The sequence below is a fragment of the Mesoplodon densirostris genome, chromosome 10, assembly GCF_025265405.1.
Source record: "Mesoplodon densirostris isolate mMesDen1 chromosome 10, mMesDen1 primary haplotype, whole genome shotgun sequence".
Classification (NCBI taxonomy): domain Eukaryota; kingdom Metazoa; phylum Chordata; class Mammalia; order Artiodactyla; family Ziphiidae; genus Mesoplodon; species Mesoplodon densirostris.
The window spans coordinates 52,469,346-52,492,217 of record NC_082670.1 but is presented as its reverse complement, the minus strand read 5'-3'; the positions used below and the strand labels follow the sequence as shown (position 1 = coordinate 52,492,217).

The 22,872-nt window shown below is 40.0% G+C and overlaps 1 protein-coding gene and 1 non-coding gene across 2 annotated transcripts in view; one reads left to right on the top strand and one right to left on the bottom strand.

The window, feature by feature from the left end:
- NEK10 (NIMA related kinase 10) overlaps positions 1-22,872 on the top strand; it is a 290,867-nt gene that overhangs the window by 145,820 nt on the left and 122,175 nt on the right. Inside the window, exons 25-26 of the mRNA XM_060109508.1 lie at positions 16,797-16,926; positions 17,476-17,546. Coding sequence (XP_059965491.1) covers positions 16,797-16,926; positions 17,476-17,546 — 201 coding nt within the window. The remainder of the gene's footprint in view (positions 1-16,796; positions 16,927-17,475; positions 17,547-22,872) is intronic.
- Positions 12,233-12,339, bottom strand: LOC132498047 (U6 spliceosomal RNA). Its single transcript, XR_009533670.1, has one exon. It is a non-coding gene; the product is annotated as a U6 spliceosomal RNA (small nuclear RNA).

The following is a 22,872-nucleotide window of genomic DNA, read 5'->3' as shown; positions in this document are numbered from 1 at the left end:
GGAGAATCTTCCATAAGCACTTGAAAAGAAAGTTTATTCTGTTGTTTTTAGATGGAATGTCCTATAAATATCAATTAAGTCCCTCTTGTTTAGTGTGTCATTTAAAGCTTGTGTTTCCTTATTTATTTTCCTTTTGGTTGATCTGTCCATTGGTGAAAGCAGAGTGTTTCAGTCCCCTGCTATGATTGTGTTACTGTCGATTTCTCCTCTTATGACTGTTAGCATTTGCCTTATGTATTGAGGTGCTCTTATGTTGGGTGCATAAATATTTGCAATTGTTTTATCTTCTTCTTGGATTTATCCCTTGATCACTATGTAGTGTCCTTCTTTGTCTCTTATAAGAGTCTTTATGTTAAAGTCTATTTTGTCTGATATGAGAATTGCTATTCCAGCTTTCTTTTGATTTCCATTTGCATGGAATATCTTTTTCCATCCCCTCACTTTCAGTCTGTATGTGTCCCTAGGTCTGAAGTGGGTCTCTTGTCGACAGCATATGTACGGGTTTTGTTTTTGTACCCATTCAGTGAGCCTGTCTGTTTTGATTGTAGCATTTAATCTATTTACATTAAGGTAGTTATCAATATGTTCCTGTTACCATTTTCTTAATTGCTTTGGGTTTGTTATTGTAGGTCTTCCTTCTCTTGTGTTTCCTGCCTAGAGAAAAAGTCCTGTAGCATTTGTTGTAAAGCTGGTCTGGTGGTGCTGAATTCTTTTAACTTTTGCTTATCTGTAAAGGTTTTAAATTATCCATTGAGTCTGAATGAGATCCTTGCTGGGTAGAGTAATCTTGGTTATAGGTTTTTCCCTTTCATCACTTTAAATATATCCTGCCACTCCCTTCTGGCTTGCAGAGTTTCTGCTGAAAAATCAGCTGTCAACCTTATGGGGATTCCCTTGTATGTTATTTGTAGCTTTTCTCTTGATGCTTTTAATATTTTTTCTTTGTATTTAATTTTTGATAGCTGTATGGTACTCGCTGTACTTCTTGGACCTGATTGACCATTTCCTTTCCCATGTTAAGGAAGTTTTCAACTATAATCTCTTCAAATATTTTCTCAGATCCTTTCTTTTTCTTTTCTTCTTCCTGGACCCCTACAATTCAAATATTGGTGCATTTGATGTTGTCCCAGAAGTCTCTGAGACTGTCCTCAATTCTTTTCATTTTTTTTTCTTTATTCTGCTCCCTAGAAATTATTTCCCCCATTTTATCTTCCAGCTCACTTATCTGTTCTTCTGCCTCAGTTATTCTGTTATTGATTCCTTCTAGAGTATTTTTAATTTCAGTAATTGTGTTGTTCATCACTGTTTGTTTGCTCTTTAGTTCTTCTAGATCCTTGTTAAATGTTTCCTCTATTTTCTCCATTCTGTTTCCGAGATTTTGGATAATCTTTACTATCATTACTCTGAGTTCTTTTTCAGGTAGGTTCCCTCTTTTGTCTTCATTTTTCTAGTCTTGAAGGTTTTTACCTTGCTCCTTCATCTGTAACAAATTTATTTGTCGTTTCATTTTTTGTTTGTTTGGTTTTTTTTTTTGGATGGGTGGTGCTGTATTCCTGTCTTACTGGTTGTTTGGCCTGAGACATCCAGCAGTGGAGTTTGCAGACAGTTTGATAGAGCTGGGTCTTGGTGCTGAGATGAGAACCTCCAGGAGGCCTCACTCTGACTGATATTCCCTGAGATCTGAGGTTCTCTCTTTCTCCAATGGTTTGGACTTGGAGCTCCCACCACAGGAGCTCTGGCCCAACCTCTGGCCTGGGAACCAAGATTCCACAAGCTTTGTGGTACAGTAAAAGCGAAAAAAAAAAAAGGAAGAAAGAAAGAAGAAAAGGAGCAGTACAATATCAAAGAATAAAAAAATAAATAAAATTAGAAAGATAAAAAATATATTAGGAAAATTAAAACTCTAATTGAAACAAATGTACCAAGTTGAGATAAAACCACAACAGAAAAATGAAAAAAAAAAAACGCGGGGGATGGGGTGGGGGAACAAGCCAAAAGGAGAGATCACTAACAAAATATAAAGAATAAAATAAAATTAGAAAAAACATTTATTAGGAAAAATAAAAATATAAAAGAATCAACAACAATGAATCAAGAAGGTAAAACAGAACCCCAATCTAAAGGAGGAAAAAAGAAAAAAAGCCCTGACTATGAGGGCGGAATTTAGGCAGGGGATGGAACTTAGGCAGGGGCATGGGTTTGGGTGGGCTGGGGCAACATTCAAGCATGGGGCGGGCCCTCTGCTTAGGACCTCCACAAAAGGGGAGAGGCAGCAAGTCGAAAGGTGGGCCTCTGGAGTGTGGGGTTCCAGAGTTTGGAGGTGGGGCCCTGAGTGAGGCTTTGTGGATTGGGTTTAGGCCCAGCTCGTTGGAGGGGGTCTCCAAGTGTAGAGGTAGGGCTCTGAGTAGGGGTGCAGGGGTGACGCTTGGGCTCTGCACTCTAGGAGGGAGGCTCCAAGGGCAGAGGATTAGGCCCGGGAGCCCAACAGGCTCCCCAGTGCCTAAGTGGACAGGGAAAGCACTGGCTCCATTCCCTTCTGTTCCTTCACACCCCTCCCCCACTGTCTCCCCCAGGGTCTCCCCCATCACAGCTGGATCCCTAACCGTGGGTGGGTCCCACTGGGTGTAGGAACTCCTCCCCTCCCCCAACCACCCCTCAGGACTGTGGGTCCTGGAGCTCTGACCTTTACTTTTGCTCCCCCTTCCCGCCCTCCCACTCCCTCAGGACCTGCAGGGCTGGAGGGGACCTCGGTGAACAGAGGATCAGGCCCAGGACCTCAACAGGTTCCTGGGGGTCCAAGTGGGCAGGGGAAATCTAGCCACACTCCCTTCTGATCCTCTGCCCTCCAATGGTTCCCCAACTTTCCCGTTTGGGCGTGGGATCCCTTCCCCTCCCCCAGCCACCCCTCAGGGGCGCCAACCTCGTCCTGCCTCCACTTCTCCTCCCCCTTCACTCCCCCCATGCCCCATGTCCTACCCGGTCGCTGGGGGTTCCTCCCGTCCCCTTAGGTGTCCGTGGTCCCCCACCGGTGCCTGGTAGGTGCCCTAGTTCAAGGGATCTGTTTGAATGTTGACGGGAGGTGGAGACAAATGATCAGTATTTCCAGAACCTGCTCTAGTACCATAAGAGATGGAACAAATAAAAGATGTAGAGGGGTCATTTAATTCACCTGGAGAGTTACTTTGATGACTACTGTCCATTTATAGCACTATTTTCCCCTTTTAGGAGAAAGAAATTCCAGCATGTTACTTCTCTAAGAATTCTAGGCCTAATAAATGTGTAGGAGTGGAGGAACTAAGGAGAAAAGGGTGTGTATCTTTCAAAGGGCCTAAACAAAAGGGAATAGGTTCAGAGACAGGAACCTCTTGAGGTTCATTATGAGTTAGGAAAGACAGGGCCAGGCCCAAGGACAGCCTCCTCATGCTAGGCATTAGGCAGAAGGCAAAGCCACCTCCTTATTTTGCACTTAATGAGGCATGGAGGAATGGTATCTAAAACAGCAACTTTGTAGTATCTGGGCAAGAAACTCTGACCATGAAAACCGTGGAGCATGTGCAATCAAAATGCACAGGTTGCTGATTACCCTGTATGACATTCCATGTGTGGTGCTCGACTAGTAAGGGATGGTTTAAGGGAAAACAGCTCTTGTGTGGTGGCTTCAGGAGACAAATGTGCAGGACTGCCTAATGCCTGTACACGAGGAGGCTGTCCTTGGGCCCAGCCCTGTCTTTCCTGCTTCAATTAGAGATCCTACTATTTGAAGTGTTTTAGTACTCCAAGGCAGGGGCTGCTTCATAGTAGTGGGGTTCAGCACCAAGAGTGTGGCTCTAGTGTCAGCCTGAGAGATTCATCCCCAATCTGGAAAAATGTTTCCAGAATCTGGAAAAATGTTTCCCCAATGTGGAAAAATGTTTCTCCAAGTCAATTAAGGAGAAGGATTGGGAAGAGGCCCTATAGTTCCTCAGAGCCCCATCACTGAGAATTGGGAGGATGATGGAAAGGCTGGTTAGAGGGTTGAAGACACCTAAAGTGTAGATTTGTAACAATCATTTTTCCAATGTCCTGGCTGTTTGTGATAGTAGCAAAAACCAGAAGGGTTTTGGTTTCATTTAGAAGCCTTCAGTTGCTAGAGTGGAAGAGTAAGAATTTTGGCGACCTTCCTTGAAGGTGACCCATTTGAGTACAAGAGGGCTGGTTTGCCATTAACTAAATCTGGAGTGGACATAGTTTCCCATTCCATCCTGGTCCTTTTTACTAAAAGGGAAAAGTCCCTGTTTAGCCCATTAATAAACATAGATTTAAAAGCTACTAGGGTAGAATCATCATCTGAAGGAAGACCAGAATTTTCTTTAGAAACAGTCTGAAGTTTATTATAATAGTCATAAACAGGTTCATTAGATTTTTGTGTTCAAGCCTGAATTTTGTTCTGATCAACAGGCTTTGGAAAAGCCCTAGAAATTGCTTATTGAAGTCACCTAGCAATTGCCTAAGCATGATCATATAATAAGTTAGGGGGCTAGGCTCCCAGTTGTAATTCTAGAGACCTTTCAGGACTTTCCCAATTGGCAATTTTCATACAATACTGGGCCTGGCCTTTACCAACAAGCACATGAACTAGGTGAAATAAATCAGAGAAACCAGGTTGATAAGTCTGAATGACTATATTAAATCCCTTAGCAAATCTGTATAGATCTTTAGTTACTTTGGGAAAATCCTTGACTATGGCTCTCAGCTTCAGTCAAGGGAATATAAGAAATTAAAGGTTTAGCCTCTGGATTCTCAGAAGGCTTGATATAAAAGGGACCATTTCTGCTAACTTCAGAGGAAAAATGAGAGGGGAGAGTTTCAGAGAAAAGGGAAGTTTGGTGAGAGAATTAGTATTGTTGCCAAAACCTGGCTTCTGTCCACCAGTGCCAAATAGAGACGCTGAGACAGAGTTTGAAGAAGTAGAAAAGAGTGTCTTTATTGCTTTGCCAGGCAAAGGAGGCCATAGTAGGCTAACACCCTCAAGACTGTGCCCCTCTTCCTGGGAAATAGGAAGGGGTCTTATAGTTTCAGGGTGGAAAATAGGGCTGTAGGTAAGGATCGGGGCTGATGACGTCTTGCATTTTTCTTTCCTCGTGGAGACACTGAGATCATCAGAGCTGGCATCAGGTGGTTCTGGTGGTCCTTGAAGTTATTGTTCCATGACCTTCTTTCTAGAATGAAGAATGCTCACAAAGGAAAGGAGTGTTAGGGAGTGTTGTCTTGGAGAAGTGAACACCAGGTGCACAGTACAACTTTAACTGGAAGGCAGTCATTTTCAGAGTGCAATTAAACAAGAAAGGGGTGGGGGGGAAAGCAGAAAGAATAAGGGCTGAACAAGGGCTAACAACCTGGGGGGTGTTTCATCTAGTTTCTGTTACAGCAGTGTGGGGGGACTGATGGTCTAGAGGAAGCATGTGCAGCATAGAACACAGAGAGACAGGATGTCATCAGAGGGAGACAAAGGAGCTGAGGGAGAGGTACCTCAGACTCTGGGAGCCATTTTATCTTTTTATCATTTGTTTGCCTTAGTTAATCTTAAAATCTTATTTTACCAAGAGGCAATTCGAGACTCTTGATAACATTGGGAAGCCTCAAAATACCAGTTAAAATCAGCATTCCACTTAGTTCTGGAAATTTTTGAGCTACTGTAGTCCAATCTGGATTTAAGGAAATTAGGTTTGAGGATTTCAAAAGTTCCCCATAATGGCCATTGACGTTCTAAATTGCCTTTGGTCAGGTTTAGTTAGAAATGTGCATGAGGAAGGGCCATGGTTTTTAAACATAAAATTGGCCAGAGTCCCTATGGGGGAGACATCTTCAAAATACTTAGATAACTGGAATCCCATTTCTTAGAAGTTTTTCCTCTAGAGTAAAGAACAATTTTCAAACAGCTTAAACAGTTTACAGCACAAGTAGTATAATTTAAACAGTTTGCAAGCTAATCCCAGCTGGTCCTAAGGAGGAGCCTGATTGAGGCTTTTGTTTTAGGCAGTCTCCACAGGCATCCAAAGGAATAGGCTGAAGGCTGAAAAACCCCAGCACCGTTTCAGAGAAACAACCCCTGTTCCCAAAGGAATAGGTTGAAAATCCTGGCCTGTTTCAGTGAAATAGTTGAATCTCAAAATCAGACCCAAGTTCCAAACAAGTACTCACAGAACAGGGCCTTGACCAAAAAGATGAAACCTTTAAAGAGATCCTAAATAAAGCCTGGAGAGCTTCAAATGAAAAGAAGGCCTGAGCTTGGATCCAGGAGAAAGATGTACTTTCAACCTCCAAGGTTGGTGAGACAGGCAGTGAGTAACAGTGGGCTCAATTGAGGGTACCACAGCTGTTTGCTCACCAGCCTTACAGCTGTCAGGAGACTTCTCTGATCCCTATATGGGCCACCAAAATGTTTACCTGAAACAAAAAGACTTAGTTTTTTTGCCAGCAAAGATGGGTTTATTTGGGATCAGCAGAGAATTGCTGTTTGAGGTCTGCAGACATAGCAAGCCACATGCTGGTCTCTACACGAAAAGGGAAGGAGAACACTTCATAGTGTTGCCGACCTCTCAGCTTCTGTGCACCAATGCTGAACAGAAATATGGAGACAGAGATTTTAGAGGATAAGAGAGATGGCTTTATTCCTTTGCCAGGCAAAGGGGAAAACACATTAGGCTAGTGCCTCAAGAACTGTGGCCCCTTCCCTGGGGAATTGGAGAGGATTTATAGGTGGGGTTCGCAGTCTGGGGTATATTATAAGGATCAAAGTAGTGAAGGTCTTGCATTTTTCTTCTTCTTCCATTATTTCAAAACAGTCATAGCTGGCATCAGGCAGCCCAGTAATTGGGTCCATTTATCTCTGGTTTATCCGCCTGCGACTTTCTTTCTGAAAAGCTACAGGGTTGATTTGTAACAAAGGAGTGCAGAGAATGTAAACACCAGGAGCAGGATGTAATTTACATAGAGTTAGGGAGTGATAGGTTAGCTTTGTGAAGTACAAATCTATTTACAGACACTACAGATTAGTAACAGTTAAAATAAAACTATGAGTGATTAACTCTTTCAGGCTTGTTTCTTCTCTAGCCTGTTCACTGTTCCCTTTATTTTCCTTGTTCTCAGGAGAGGGGAAAAAACCTCACCTCTATTTTTATTGCAACAATAGGGAGGAAAAGGAAGTCAGGAGACTGCAGGAAACAAAGAGTCCAGGGCTTGTCATTGGCTGAATCCTGGCCAGGAAAGGAGTCTTTCTTCTTCCTGTTGGGCTCTGCTGTCATCAGAGGGTGTGAGAACCCACACTTTGGTCTCCTGACTCTATTTATATTAGGTTTCTCTTTATTAATTTTTACAATTCTCATTGCTGAAAATAAAGAAAAAAATTCCATTAAGAACACTCATAATCCTACTAATCCTGAGGTGGGGAACAAACTCACAGAAGACAACTTGGTATCCCAATATCAAATCCTTTCTTATGCAAACCATACACACACACACACACACACACACACACACACACACTGATGTTAATGAATGCTTTCCTGTACCTTCAGTTTTAATATCTGAATTACATTTTATTGTCTGGATAAATCATAATTTATTCAACCAGCCCTCTTTTTTTAAGACATTCAAATTCCAGTTTCTCCCTAATTCATATAACACAGGGCATATATAATCGGCTAAAAATTAACTTGAAATAAGAAAGCAAAAGAATTTTTAACAGCAAAATAATTATCAATATATGGAAAATCCAATGACTGGGAATATTCATTGGTGATCAATTTCTCATTTTCTAAAGAAATTTTCATTTTCACCAGATTTTTTTCTTGACCACTAAATTAAAAATAGCTAGGTAGAAGTTCCTATTCCTTTATATATATCTGTGTCAGAGTTTGAACTAGGTCAGTCTTAACTTGAATGCTTTTTGTCTAGGTCGTTTCTGACCAAATTGTTGGCCACTGGCAAGGTAGTCACGCATATGGCACTTCCCCAATTAACAAGGCCTCTTCTCATATCTGTTCATATACAGTTAACAAAAGATGTATATGCTCTTGTCATATGAGTAAAATTATGTTTCCTTAGTTACTGCTATCACTTACCTAGTGACATATATTTTCAAGTTTTGTACTGTTGACTGAAAAAAATACACAACCTAAAAGTTGAGAATTATGTTTTGCTTGGTGCACAAAACTGAGGACTTCAGCCTGGAAGACAGCCTCTCAGATATTTCTGAGCAACTGCTCCCAAGAGGTAAGGGAGGAGCCAGGATATATAGGGGTTTTTGCAAAATAGTCGGAACATCAAAGATTACTGTTAATAAAAGAAAACCAGACATCTCAAGTTAAGGAATTTAGTGCTTGTCTAGGTATGGGAAGAACAAGAGTCTGAACTTACTGAAATCATTCCTTTAATATACACCTTAGCTATCTTGGGCCAGTGTCCTGTTCTTTCCCAGCCTGGGTCCCCTCAGGGCTCACCCTAGGGGTCAGTGGTAGTGGCGGAGGGCTTAATGGCCTCAGCATCCTTTGTTTGCTGATATGGCAGGCAACATTTTTTATTCACAGTACTAATGAATGAATGGCAAATAATCTGTGTTTTGATGGAATCCAGTGTTTATCACAACTCCCCTCTGCTGCCACATAGATGGGGAATAGCAGAGCAAGCCTGGCGGAAGACACGGATGGTTGAAGGGGCATCAGGAGATTAGTGAAATGGGAAATCAGTGTGTGCAGAGGCTTCTGTGGAGAGGCTGTTTGACCGAGTAAGGTTTGGATTAATGGCAAGAGGGAGGAGTTTGAACTTCACCTTTACACTAGCGACTCTGCTCCCTACTTCAGAAGAGAACTTCCACAGGCTTTGCTTCCATGTCCTCCCAGCTGCCTGCCCCATGCCCCTGAATGGCCTGCACTCCTGCAGCCCTAGTGGGGACCATTTTCTCCAGACAAGCCCTCTCAATTCTGCATCATTAATTTCTCTGCCTCCAGTGACTCATTCCTACCAATTGACTAGCATACTGACATTTTTTTCCCATCTTAAAAAACGAAAACTCATATTTTTCCCTTTCTTTTCCCGCTACTGACCCACTTTTCTCTGTTCTTTCAAAACAAAACTCTCTGAAAGAGAAGCATATAGTAGGTGCTTAGTAAATAATTGTTCAGTGAATCAACAAATGAAAACACTTTTAAGGGAGTAAGCCTTTTGTGATAATCCAGGTGTGAGCCGATTTAAGCCTGCTCTTAATGAGAATAAAAAAGAAAGGGGATGCGGGGGAAGGAAGTATATTGAAAATCTCCATAACTTCCTCTCAATTTTGTTGTAAACCTAAAAGTGCTCTAAAAAATTAAGTCTTTAAAAAAGAGGAGGTAGTATATAAACTTCAAAGGAAAAATTAAAAATCTTTGATGACATATTGTATACAGTTTATTCTTGAACAACACAGGTTTGATCTATGAGAGTTTTTTCAGAGACATGAGTTTTTCACTAGTTTTTTTCACTTCACTACTGGAGTTTTTACTCCAGTACTACACGACATGGTTGGTTGAACCTGAGTGTGCGGAACTGCGGGTACCGAGGACCAACTATAAATTAAATATGGATTTTCAACTGCATGGAGAGTCGTACTGATCTCGGAGAGACAGCAATGAGTAGTCCTGAAGAGACATCTTAGTTCTCTGCCCAGGAATTGAACCTGGGTAACCTGGATGAAAACCAGGAATCCTAGCCGCTAGTTCACCAGGGGCTAGTGGCTAGAGGCAAAATTCTCCTGTCTCTTACCCCCATTGAAAGCAAGAATGTTTCAAGGAGGCAAAAACTGTAAAAACAGGTACAAAGTTTATTATTAGAGACACAGCACAATGTATGCGAGAGCACACAAAGAAACAGTTTATTTTACTTAAGTCAGAAGCTAGGCAGAAATACACACCCAGAGAGAAGGGGTGTGGGAGTCCTCTCTAATGAGGAGGAGCACAGTAAAGAGGTGATTTAAATCCTGTATATAGTACAGTCCTTCTGGGTCTTTGTTTACCTTTGGCTAATTATCTTGTTTCTTTTTCCACACCTGACCAGTCCTAGGACCCTCCCCAAGATGCATGTGCAATTTTTTGTTGAGATGGATCCCACCACAGAGGCCTGTGGGTGTATGTCCACATTTATTATGGGGTGGCGCCCCCTCCCTTTTTGACCCCCAAGGAGCCTTCCTTTGCATGTGCAGACAGGAAGTTTTCTTTGACCTCAGGAGTGGTCATCTTATCTATTTAGTTCAGCAGAGCTCAGCTTCTTCCACTAGCTTTGTCCTTGGAGTGTCTGGGTGAGAACAAAGCTTCAGTTTTACTCCACTTGACAGACACCAGTCATCTGGCCCAGGGACCCATCTGTCTCCTACCTCAGTACCCCTAAACCTTGCATTGTTCAAGGGTCAACTGTATATGTAACATAGGAGAGGAAATAGCCTGTAATTTTAGCATTCTATGTTTGATAATAAGATTAATTGGTGGCACAATGGATGGATATACTTGATAGAAGTGATTTGTTTTCTTGCTTCAAATATTTTCATTTTCAATTTATCATATACCTTTTCTTCTAAGAATAAAAACCCTATCATCTTAATATTACAGATACTTGTTGACCAGGTAATCTTTTATTTCTCCTTAGACTCCTCTTGGTTTTGGCAATTTCTCAGATTTTTCTTGTTTTTAATGACCTTGGAAGTTTTGAGAATTATTGGTTAAGAATTTCATAGAATTTCCTCAATTGGGATTTGTCTGATATTTTTCTAATAATTAGACTGGAATATGTTTGGGGAGGAAGATCACAGGTGTAAACTGCCATTCTCTTATCATGGGTACATACTATCAATATGACTTAACACTGTTGATGTTAATCTTGATCAGCTGGCTGGAGATAATGTTTATCAGGTCTCTCTACTGTAAAGTTACTGTTTTTTTTTTCTTTCTATAAGGTACTTTTTGAAAGAAAGTCACTACATGCACCCCAAACTTAAGGAGTAGGGAGTTATGCTTCATCTCTTTAAGGTGGAGTCTCCACATAAATTATTTGTCATTTTTCAAGAGATTTGTCTATTGCCTCCTGTTTATTTATTTATTCGGTTTTTTAAAATTTATATCAGTATGGACTCACAGATAATTATTTTATACCCTGGGTTAAAATCTAATAAAATTTTCAGCGGGCCACTCCCAAATTGTGTCCCACTCCCAAATTCATATGTTAACACCCTAAACCCCAATGTGATGTTATTTGGAGATTGTTGCCTTTGGGAAGTTAAGTAGATTTAGATGAGGTCACGAAGGCAGGGGCCTCATGATGGGATTAGTGGTCTTATAAGAAGAGACATCAGAAACTCTGCTCAATCTCTCTCTCTCTCTTTCTCTGCCATGTGAGGACGCAGCAACCATCTGTAGGCCAGGAAGAAGGCCCTCACTGGGGGACAGAATTAGCCAGCACCTTGCTCTTGGGTTTCCCAGCTTCCTGAATTGTGAGAAATAAATTCCTGTTTATTTCTGTTTAAGCCACCCCATTATTGGTATTTTATTATGGCAGCCCAAGCTGACTAATACAATACTTTATTTTGTTGTTCAAACCTTTCTACATTTGGCCATCGGGAGCTGGTTGACTTGTCTTCCATATCCCTCTGGCATACCCCCATCATTGTGCTTTGTTTTTCTTTAGACTAACTTTCTGGAACTATAAGATGCTCCAGGTTCATTTAGTATATTTCTTGCCCCAGTCCTATTATCAGTCATTTCTCCAATGGTCCTAATTCTTTTTATTGGAGAATGGTGTTAAAAACCAAGATCTGGTGCTAAGTGTGCTCATTGATACTAGGAAGTCATCAATTCTAGGCCTTTTCATCTGACAGAACAAGGATATATATGTGCATAGTAACCTGTGTATATTCACATAACTATAAATATTTTCATATGTAACCATCTATATTAATATTAAGCTAAACATGGGTTTATACTGTTGTCTCCAGCTCTAATCTGTTACCTCCTTGTAGAGTACCCCTACTCCTTTCCTTGCGTATCTGTAACCTTTCTTCCACTCCAATAGTGAGAAACCTGGCTTCTGCCATCTGCCACTCATTTACTTAATTGTTGAATTCTGGTATACATGTATAGCAGTATCAAAATTGTTAATCTTTACCCTTATGGGAAACAACTTTATTAACTAGAGTATAGTCCTCATCTTTTGCCTGTCATCTTACTGCCTCTAAAATATGGAATGCATCACATATTTGCATGTCATCCTTGTGCCGAGGTCATGCTAATTTTCACGTGTCATTCTAATTTTAAGTACATGTGCTGACAAAATGAGTACAATAATCAAACTTTTAACAAAAATGACAACATGACCACTGTAGGAAAGAAGAATATACTATCTACACTCAGAACCTTTTAACATATCATTTCATTTCATTTACTTTGTAAATGTACTTTGTTGCATTTAAAGGAAAGAAGTCCCCCCTCCCAACTTACATAAACCATCATAGTATTGAATTATTTGTGAAATAGCAAAATGTTCATATGTTAAACTGTTTTGAAAAGCGTCTAGATTCAATACTTTCCTTGTTTACCTCAATAATGAGTAAATAAGAATCTTTGGCAATTAGCAACCTAATTGTTCACATCAGTGAGGGACTACTAATGGAATTTAAAAATCTAAACAGTTTGTCTTTTTAAAAAATTATATTAAGCATACTCCCTTCCTCATCTTTCTTCCACATTGTTTTCATTATCAGTTTGTAAATTTATGCCTTTTTAAAACAGAGGTAGTATTTAGATAAACTTTCCTCCAGCCCCCTCTCAAAGGCTGCTGATTATGAGCTATGCTGACTTATTTATTAACATATAGTAATAAGTAAAGAATGTCCTTGCCATCTACCTAACTATACTATCCCTGGCTTCACTTAAATTTTTTTCCAGCTTTATTGAGGTATTATTGGCAATTAAAAATTGTATATGTTTGAGTTTTACAATGTGATGTTTTGATATTTGTATACATTGTGAAATGATTATACAACCAAGCTAATTAATATATCTATTACTTCAAAAGATTCAATTATCACATTACTTGTGATGTACTCTTAGCAAATTTCAAGTATACAATACATTATTATTAAATATAGTCACCATGTACGTTAGGTCAGCAATAATAAAAATGATAATATTTTAATTGAAGTACAACTTACAATGGCTGTAATATTTTACACATTTAATTGCATATGTTTAATCTTTACCAGAAAAGCCCTTATTTTTATTAAATATCATATAAATTATGCTCTACTTTACCATTAAAATATTTTAGATGACCAAATCACATAGGAATATCCAGTTTTTAAAATACAGAGTAATATTTTTGATTGGGAAAGAGAAAACCCATTTAATTTAATTTATTTATTTATTTATTTTTGCGGTATGCGGGCCTCTCACTGTTGTGGCCTCTCCCATTGCAGACCACAGGCTCCGGACACGCAGGCTCAGCGGCCATGGCTCACGGCCCTAGCCACTCCACGGCATGTGGGATCTTCCCAGACCGGGGCACGAACCCGTGTCCCCTGCATCGGCAGGTGGACTCTCAGCCACTGCGCCACCAGGGAACCCCAAGAAAACCCATTTTAAAGTGTGTGTGTGTGTGTGTGTGTCTGTGTGTCTGTCTGTGTGTCTGTCTGTACTATTTAACTTCTTTCTCTTAAGTGAGCATTGCTAGCTGTAACTCTGTATTTCTTTAAATGTGGCTGGGCTCACCTTAAGTGGAGAAATTGGAAATTATTACAAGACAGTGCATTATTTTACAATGCTTTTCTAAACAATAATCACCAAAATAAGTAGTGATTGAATCATTACTTTAGCCATATTTCCCAAAGGCTGAGTTCTTTTTAAAGATGAAAAACACATGAATAGGTTTTTTTCATAGAACCTACTGCCATAAAAAAATACCACAGCCTGGGTGGCTTAAACAACAGAAATTTATTTGAAGGCTGAAATCCAAGATCTAGATGTTGGCAGGTTTGGTTTCCTCTGAGGCCTCTTCTTGGCTTGCAAATGCCAGCCCCGCCTTCTTCCTGCCTCTTCCCGTGGTTGTTCCTCACACACTCCTGGTGTCTCTTCCTCTTCTAATACAGACACCAGTCATACTGGATTAGGGCCACCCCAAAGGCAGCTCTGATCAGCTCAAGCAGGCCTTATCTGTATATACAGTTACATTCTGAGGTACTGGGGGTTGGGACTCAACACATGAATTTTGGGGGGACACAATTTAGACCATAACAGAACATTTTGTGTTGCTTTTGGAAATCAGACTCTGTCTTGTGTTTGCCATTGCTTTTAATTGTAATTATGAAACTCTTTTATCTTACAGAATATTTGAAGTTGGAGCCCAGAAGCAAAGTGATAGTTGGCAACTGTGTTGTCTTTTATTGCCCTTTCTTGTTCTCTTCCAGAGAAGTGATTCTCTGTCTTTTTCAGGGAGGCATGGACAGCTTTGAGAATCTGAAGAAAGCTGTCATGTCAGTTAACTTTGACTAAGGACCTCAAAACTTAGTGGATTGTTACAATAACCTTTTTCTTCTTCTCAGTATACTGTGCGCTGGCAAATTGTGGGCTGGTTTGAGCTGGGATTGCTTATCTGTGTTGTCTGGGCTCACCTGTGCATTGTGGTCACCTGGTTTTCAAAGGCTTCACTGATGGATGTGGTGGTACAGTGGCCGTGGGTAGGAGTGCTGGAGGTAACTGAGCCATGTGATGCTCATCATCCAGCAGGCAAGCCTGGGCTCAATCACCTGCTTGTGATCGTAGGGCTTTCAAGAGCAGAAAGAGAGAGAAAGCCACAAAGAGTAAGTGCTTTTCCATTCTCTCCTTGCATCACTTTTCCTGATGTCTTCTTGGCCAAAGCAAGTTATATGGTTAAGCCCAGATTCAAGGGGTACAAAATAGACTCCATCTTTTATTGAGAGGAGCGGCACAGCCATATTGCAAAGGGGCATGCCTGTGGGGATGAAAGGAGTGTGTGGTCTCTAGTGAGATGAAGGAAGAGATGGAATGATGAGAAAAATAAACTAAGTAAATTCTACTCTTACAAGAGTTTTCCTCTACACTGAGTAGTTATCTTTTGAGGAAAAATGAAGGCTGTCCTAAAGAGAAGTACAGACACTGGCTGTTGAGAGTGAAATCACACAGGAGACAGGAAATGGAAAAGAGATCTGAGGGGGTGATGGATGGAGCACTCACAGCAGCTGCTTCATGAGCTTTTGGAAATATGAAACAAATTTTCTGAGTTCTCAGTAGATTAAAACATGAGCCATTTGTGTGGAGCCAAGGACATTTTTTTGTTGAAGACTTTTTTTCCTTTTATGGCATTTTTTAATGTGAACAGTTGATCGCGTGACAACAGGGGACACTTTTATACACTTAGGACCAGTAGAGCCCTGGAAATTTCACCCCGGATTCCCCCATTGCCATATTATTGAACTCAAATACAGTACCTATGAAAATTCTTAACTGAGAGATCTTGAAATCACACTTCCTCTGTAAATACATAATGTAAATCTCAAACCAGGAATCATTCTCCATAATCTCATAAGAATTGCAATCCTTGGTTATTCTTAACAGCCAATACTTACTCTGTACTGATACCAATTTTTGAGTTTCTTTATATCTTAATCCACTGCCCAAGTTAACCATTAATTCCTACTCCAATAATTTAGAGGGTTGGACATAGTCCTAAATACATACTTTAGAACTGAATCATCAAACTACTTAATTTAGGGTGTGTGTGTGTGCTGAATGCTTTTAACACTTTGCTGAGTTTCAGTCTACAAATATGAGAGAGGAAACTTCTATCAGTTCAAAATATCCAAGGGAACTACCCACCCCTCCACATTAAAAAAATGTCAAACCCATAAACCCTCACAGCTTAACTTCATTTAAAAGCTGACAGCATCCTTATTCGGACTAGATATGATATTTCAGAAGAGATGAACGTGATGGAAGTTGTCATTTTCTGCAACACATATTTAAATAAATATGGTCTTGCTTCCTACTTTATAAACTAGCATTGAATAGCAAAAGGATGGTGCTATGTCAGTCAGTTTTGCTCATAATAATGCTGCATAACAAATCACCATGAAATCTCAGTGGCATTCAACAATAAGGATTTATTGTCAGACTCACAGGTCTATGGGTCTCCTGGGCTGGGTCTCCTTCAGGCTGCAGGTTTATGTGTGCAGATCTGCTCCATGTGTCTTGTGCTGGGCCTAGGCTGAGCTATCCTAGCTACCTGGGATACGATATTCTTTTGGACAGAAGCTCCTGTAAGGACAAATGGAAGTACTCAACACCTGTTAAGACTGAGGCCCTGATCTGTTGCACTGCCACTTCCACATTCCACTGGACAACACAACAAAAACAAAGGCAGGAGTGGGTAGCAAACACTGCCCACCAAGAGGAAGGAGTGGGATATTCAAAATCTCCAGAATAGTGAGAACTGGGGCCACTCATTCCGTCTACCATGGAGGGGTAGTTGTTTCTGGAAGTAAAAGGACATTTAATAGGAGTTGTTTATTGACATTTATTGCTTAAATTAGAATTGCTTTGTTGTGCTTCTTGATTCACCTGAGTCTGAGAGAATTCAAAGATACATTTTAATATGTTTACTTGAAATGGTGATCGAGTTTCCATTTTTTTCTTATATCTCCAACTATAGCTTGAAAATTGAACTTTTTTCTGTACTGACTTCTCCCTTTTTCATTGTGCATTAACATCCTTATTTTAATTCAGCCCTGAGGTGCTGAAGAGTGAGCCGTATGGGGAGAAGGCTGATGTCTGGGCAGCAGGCTGCATCCTTTATCAGATGGTGACTCTGAATCCTCCCTTCTACAGCACAAACATGCTCTCCCTGGCCACAAAAGTAAGCAACCTTGGAAGACAAAATGGTCTCATGTTGCCAAAAACACCATTCCTTTTCTTCTTAAATGGAACATTTGTGATTTTAATAAAACTGTCACTTAAAAGCAGTCATTGTTTTATTAACCACATGATCCAATTTATTTTTCCTCCTTTCTTCTAGATCTACATCATGTGCTATGGCACATTTCCCCTTATAATTGTCTTCAATTTATCATAGAAAATTATAAAAATAAATATATCAAACTGCTTTTGGTCTTTTATTCTTAATTGTGGTTTCAACTGCCCTCAATCTAGCATATTGTATTATCCTACACATCATTTATTATGAATCTGAGGTTAACTTTAACTCAGCTTGAAGAATACAATTCTATGCTCAAGAACTGTTTAATTAATGCTAATTTTTAATTTGCTGGGATATTTTTGTTTCTGATGAAAATGTGTGCACGAAATTATGATGCTTGTTAAGTAACTCGTGTCGTGGCCAAGTATCACCACTCAAAGACACCTGTGGCTCCTTTACTTCCATGACTCTAGTCTGTTTGTTTTGCAGATAGTGGAGGCGGTATATGAACCAGTGCCAGAAGGCATCTATTCTGAAAAGGTGACCACTATCATCAGCAGGTAATTAGTCTCATAACTTCAAACCTATAGGGATTATCAAGAAATACCTCATATCTATGCAAATTCACTATGTAAATATTAAGAGGAAGAGGAAGGGCTCTCAAATAATCCAAAGCTAGAAAAATGTTTGTGCATCACCAGTCACAGGGACCATTTGGAAGCCAACCAAGTGTCCAAGAGGAAGTAGCACATTCACTTGAAATATTATGCAACCATTAGATTGATTATTCAGAAGGCTTTATATCAACCTGTAAAATAAGTATGATCTACTAAATAGACAATTCTCCAAAGAAGGTATACAGATGGTCAAGAGGAACATGAAAAGATGTTCAACATCACTAATTATTAGAGAAATGCAAATCAAAACTATGAGGTAATCACCTCACACCGGTTAGAATGGCCATCATCAAAAAATCTACAAACCATAAATGCTGGAACGGGTGTGGAGAAAAGGGAACCTCATACACTGTTGGTGGGAATGTAAATTGATACAGCCACTATGGAGAACAGTATGGAAGTTCCTTAAAAAACTAAAAATAGAACTACCATATGATCCAGCAATCCCACTCCTGGGTATATATCCAGAGAAAACCATAATTTGAAAGGGTACATGCACCCCAATATTCACTGCAGCACTATTTACAATAGCCAGGACATGGAAGCAACCTAAATGTCTATTGACAGAGGAATGGATAAAGATGTGGTACATATATACCATGGAATATTACTCAGCCATGAAAAAGAAGGAAATAATGCCATTTGCAGCAACATGGATGGACCTAGAGATTGTCATAATGAGTGAAGTAAGTCAGACAGAGAAAGACAAATATCATATGGTAGCGCTTATATGTGGAATCTAAAAAAGTGGTACACACGAACCTGTTTACAAAACAGAAATTGAGTCACAGATGTAGAAAACAAACTTATGGTTACCAAGGGTGAAAGGGAGGGGTGATAAATTGGGAGATTGGGATTGATATATACACACTACTATATATAAAATATAATAAATAAAAACCTATTGTATAGCATAGGGAACTTTATTCAGTGCTCTGTAATGACCTATATGGAAATGAAGTCTGGAGGAGAGTGGATATAGGTACATGTATGGTTGATTCACTTTGCTGTATAGCAGAAACTAATGCAACATTGTAAATCAACTATATGCCAATAAAAAATTAATTAAAAATATTTTAATTAAAAAATAAAAACAAACAAAAAAACAAGTATGATCTGAAACTAAGTAAAACAAACAAAATGTACAGGTATTTATAAGTATGAAAAAAACATAAAATGTGCATGAATATGGAAAAGACTAGACAAGAACATATGAAACTGAAAAAGGCCATGTTAGATGATAAAATTGCAAGCATTTTTTCCTTTTTATTTTTAAGATATATGTTAATTTTTCAAAGAAAGTCAGAAAGAAGTGCTCCATATATCCATATAGTAGGAGTTTAATGAAAGTCCTTATCCCTATAGAGTCTCAAAGTTCTGCCCCCACAGGGCTTGTCCCAGCTGATCCCTCACCCTTCCCCTCCCACTTTCCCTCTGCTCCCTCCACTCCAACCACAGGGATCTCCTCACTACTGCTCTTCCCTTTTCCTGGCACTCTCTTCCCTCTGATACACGCAGTGGCACAGGCCATGACTTCCTCTGGTTTCTACAGAAACTGGATCTCTGCAAAATCAGGGCACCTGCCCTGATGCCCCCACAACCTCTCCAGATTCTCTTGTCCCCTTGACCTGTTTACAAAGTTCACAGCACCCACCACCCCTAACACATTATACATGTGCATGCAGACTTGTTCTTTTATTGTCTCTCTCTTCCCCACCAGAATGAAAACTCCACAAGAATGGGGATTTTTTCAGTTTAGTTTATAGCTATTCAGTGCCCAGAGCAATGCCTACTACAAAGTAGACCCTTAACAATTTACTGGTTGTATGAATAAATGACTCATTTACCTGGCTGATCGTTATTTCTGGACCATTTTACGACCTTAAATTGGCCGAAGATTACTACTCTGCCCCATAAAGCTGAGTCAAATCCTTATTGTGATAATAGAAATCCTAGGGTCACCCCAGATGGAAACTTTATCTATCCCCTTGCCCAATTCCTTTAGATCTCAATTCTGTGTCTATCCTAGCTCTTGGTACCACCTCTGATGCAATGTAATAAATGTATTTTCATGGCTGTGCCCCTTTCCCTTTGGTTTCTCCTTCCAGCCCATTGTTTAGCATTAATAGATACTCCTCACGTTTGTAGGATTATATCTTGAATCTTTCCTTGCTCAGCACAATGCTGCCCTACAACATTAAGTACCTCAGGCCCAGCTGGGGCTGAATTTCCCTAACTGTGGACTCTAAGCAGACAATTTGACTATTCTTTCAGCAGCTCTATTTCCTTATCTGGTAAAATGGGGATCGTAATAGTACCAACCTCATCAAGCTGATGTGATGATTATAACATGCAAATCACTTAGCATAGAGCTTTGGCAAATGGTAAATCTTGAGCAATGCTGGCAGTTATTATTATAAATATTGTGGGAAATGAGCTGAAGCCCCTTTCTAAATCATCTAAATTCCACGTTACACTAGATCCACCCTATTGCTAATGAATCCATACAAATGTATTTAAATTGCTCATCTCCTGTTCTCTGCTATTTGTTTTCTGGAAAGTGCCTTAAAAATTCAAGAAGTCTCCAGAGAGGTCAAGACAAGAATACCAGAGTTACTCATTTAATTTCTCCTTTTCTTAGGTATTTGAGTGCCACGAAAAATAGGAGAGGGTAGTGCAGAGAAAAAGTACAGAGACATTATTCTGATTTTGTGGCGTTGGGCAAACAAGACCATAATTTGCTTATGACAGGCTTCCTGGCTATTGGTGTCCACACCTCTTGGGGCTAGGAGGTTAGTGGAAAAGCCAGATATCAGCATTATCATTAGGTTAAGAACATCAATAGGTTCTAGGATTGAGTGGATTCTGATCTCCACTCTTCCACTCACCTTAACCTTCCCAAGCCCCACTTTCCTCATCTGTGATATATAGGTAGCAATAGTAACTACTCATGGGCTGGCTTTGAAGTCTAAATAAGATCATGCTTGTGATGGTCTTAGCACAGTTCCCAGCATGTAGCGAGCCCTCAATTAATTTAGGTATTGTTATTAATAATATTATTATTTATGGAATGAAGTATATAAAATTATGATAAATTTGATGAAGGATGGTAAAAGGGGCAATGAGAGATTACAGAAGGACTTGGTCTAGTTTGGGGATTTGGGAAAGTTTTTCTCTGAAGAAAGGACATGTAATCTGAGACCTGAACTTCACTACTTCTCAAATATTAAACAGAGTGGAGAAAGCATTTCATAGACCCACATCTCTGAAGGCTTTCCTGAGCAAAAGAGCTTGTTAATTTGAAGAACTGAAAATAGTTGGAGATGCAGCCTGTCAAGTAAGGGAGAGAATAGCCAGCAAATGGATCTGGGAGGCTGACAGGACCCAGGTTGACAGGTTCTACAGGCCACATTGAGGGTTTTGAGGAGGTATTGAGGAGAGGACTGAAGGGTTATTTACAGGTTGAGACATAGTGGAAATTTCTTTAGCAGAGATCATTCTGGCTGATCTCCAGGGAATAGACTGAAGGGAATGAGAGTGGGAAGGAGAACCAGGTTCAGCTGTCCACTGAGAGATGATGGCGGCTTTGACTACAGTGGTGGTGTTGATGGAGAGAAGTGAGTTGTTCCCACTGTGGGCTGGAAGTTGAGTCAACAAGTTTTGGAGTACAATCGTAAGATGTTTTAAAAAATACTTCAGTTAACTGGGAAAATGGAATGGCATCAAGAATATGAAAACAATTGGATTTATTATGTGGAACCTCAGCAAATGGAGCCAAGACCATGGAATGGAAGTTCTGGGGGGGCCAAGGTGAGCTCGCCATTAGGAAGTGTGTGTCAGAATTAGAGATATCCACATTGGAGCAGGCTGCTGATGGGTGGTGAGTTCCCTGTCACCAGAGTGTTTAAGAGGATGAATGAACACTATTAGGGGACTCCAGATGAAATGTTCTGAGTACACTTTTAATTCAAAATACTAAGATGCCATAATTAGTAGGAAATGACAATTTAATTTTAAAGCTGACTACAAATTAAGATTGCAGTGTGCAGCCTATAACAGATGTAGTTTTCATTTAAAGTTATTCAAGACAGTGGGTTCACATTGTGAAGTTTTATCTTTAGAAAATTTGACATAAAACCAAAATCAGTTGTGAGTTGCATGCAATTACATACTTGAATTGCTTTGGATTTTCAGTCTTTAAAAATTAAATTTCAGGGACTTCCCTCGTGGTACAGTTGTTGAGAATCTGCCTGCCAATGCAGGGGACACGGGTTCAAGACCTGGTCTGGGAAGATCCCACATGCCGTGGAGCAACTAAGCCTGTGCACCACAACTATTGAGCCTGCGCTCTAGAGCCTGCAAGCCACAACTACTGAGCCCATGTGCCACAACTACTGAAGCCCACATGCCTAGAGCCTGAGCTCTGCAACAAGAGAAGCCACTGCAATGAGAAGCCTGTGCACCACAATGAAGGGTAGCCCCCACTCGCCACAACTAAAGAAAGCCCGTGTGAATCAATGAAGACCCAACGCAGCCAAAAATTAATTAATTAATTAATTAATTAATTATTTTAAAAATTAAGTTTCAAAAGAACTAGGGAACAAATTCAATTTCCTGTTTTCTTACCTTAGCAGACTTTTAAATTGGGAGAATAACTTAGTAACCCTGAAGAGTTTGAGGCAGAAAATAAATATATTTTACTGCTCTGCTCGGTACCAGCATTACTATTTTTACCTTCCAGTACACTGTTAAGAGAATGTTATCTATTTACTTTCTAAAGTAAGAACTTCCTTTAAAGTAAAGGAAGAACATTTCCTTTTATGCACACAATATTCCCATTGCCTAAGTTTTCTCTGTGCTTGGTTGCATAAGCTGTCTGGCACTTTGTTTCAGAGGCAGTCATAAGGACTAAAGAATTTAGTTTTGGCTAGTTCTAAGGACAAGTGGATCTTTACATTTTCCACCCTATCTTCAACTCTTTGTTTCTTTTTTTTTAAAGATTTAATTTAATTTATTTTTGGCTGCGTTGGGTCTTCGTTGCTGCGTGCAGGCTTTCTCTAGTTGTGGTGAGCAGGTAGGGCTATTCTTCTTTGTGGTGCATGGGCTTCTCCTTGTGGTGGCTTCTCTTGCTGTGGAGCATAGGCCTTAGGCATGCAGGCTCAGTAGTTGTGGCACACGGGCTTAGTTGCTCTGCAACCTGTGGGATCTT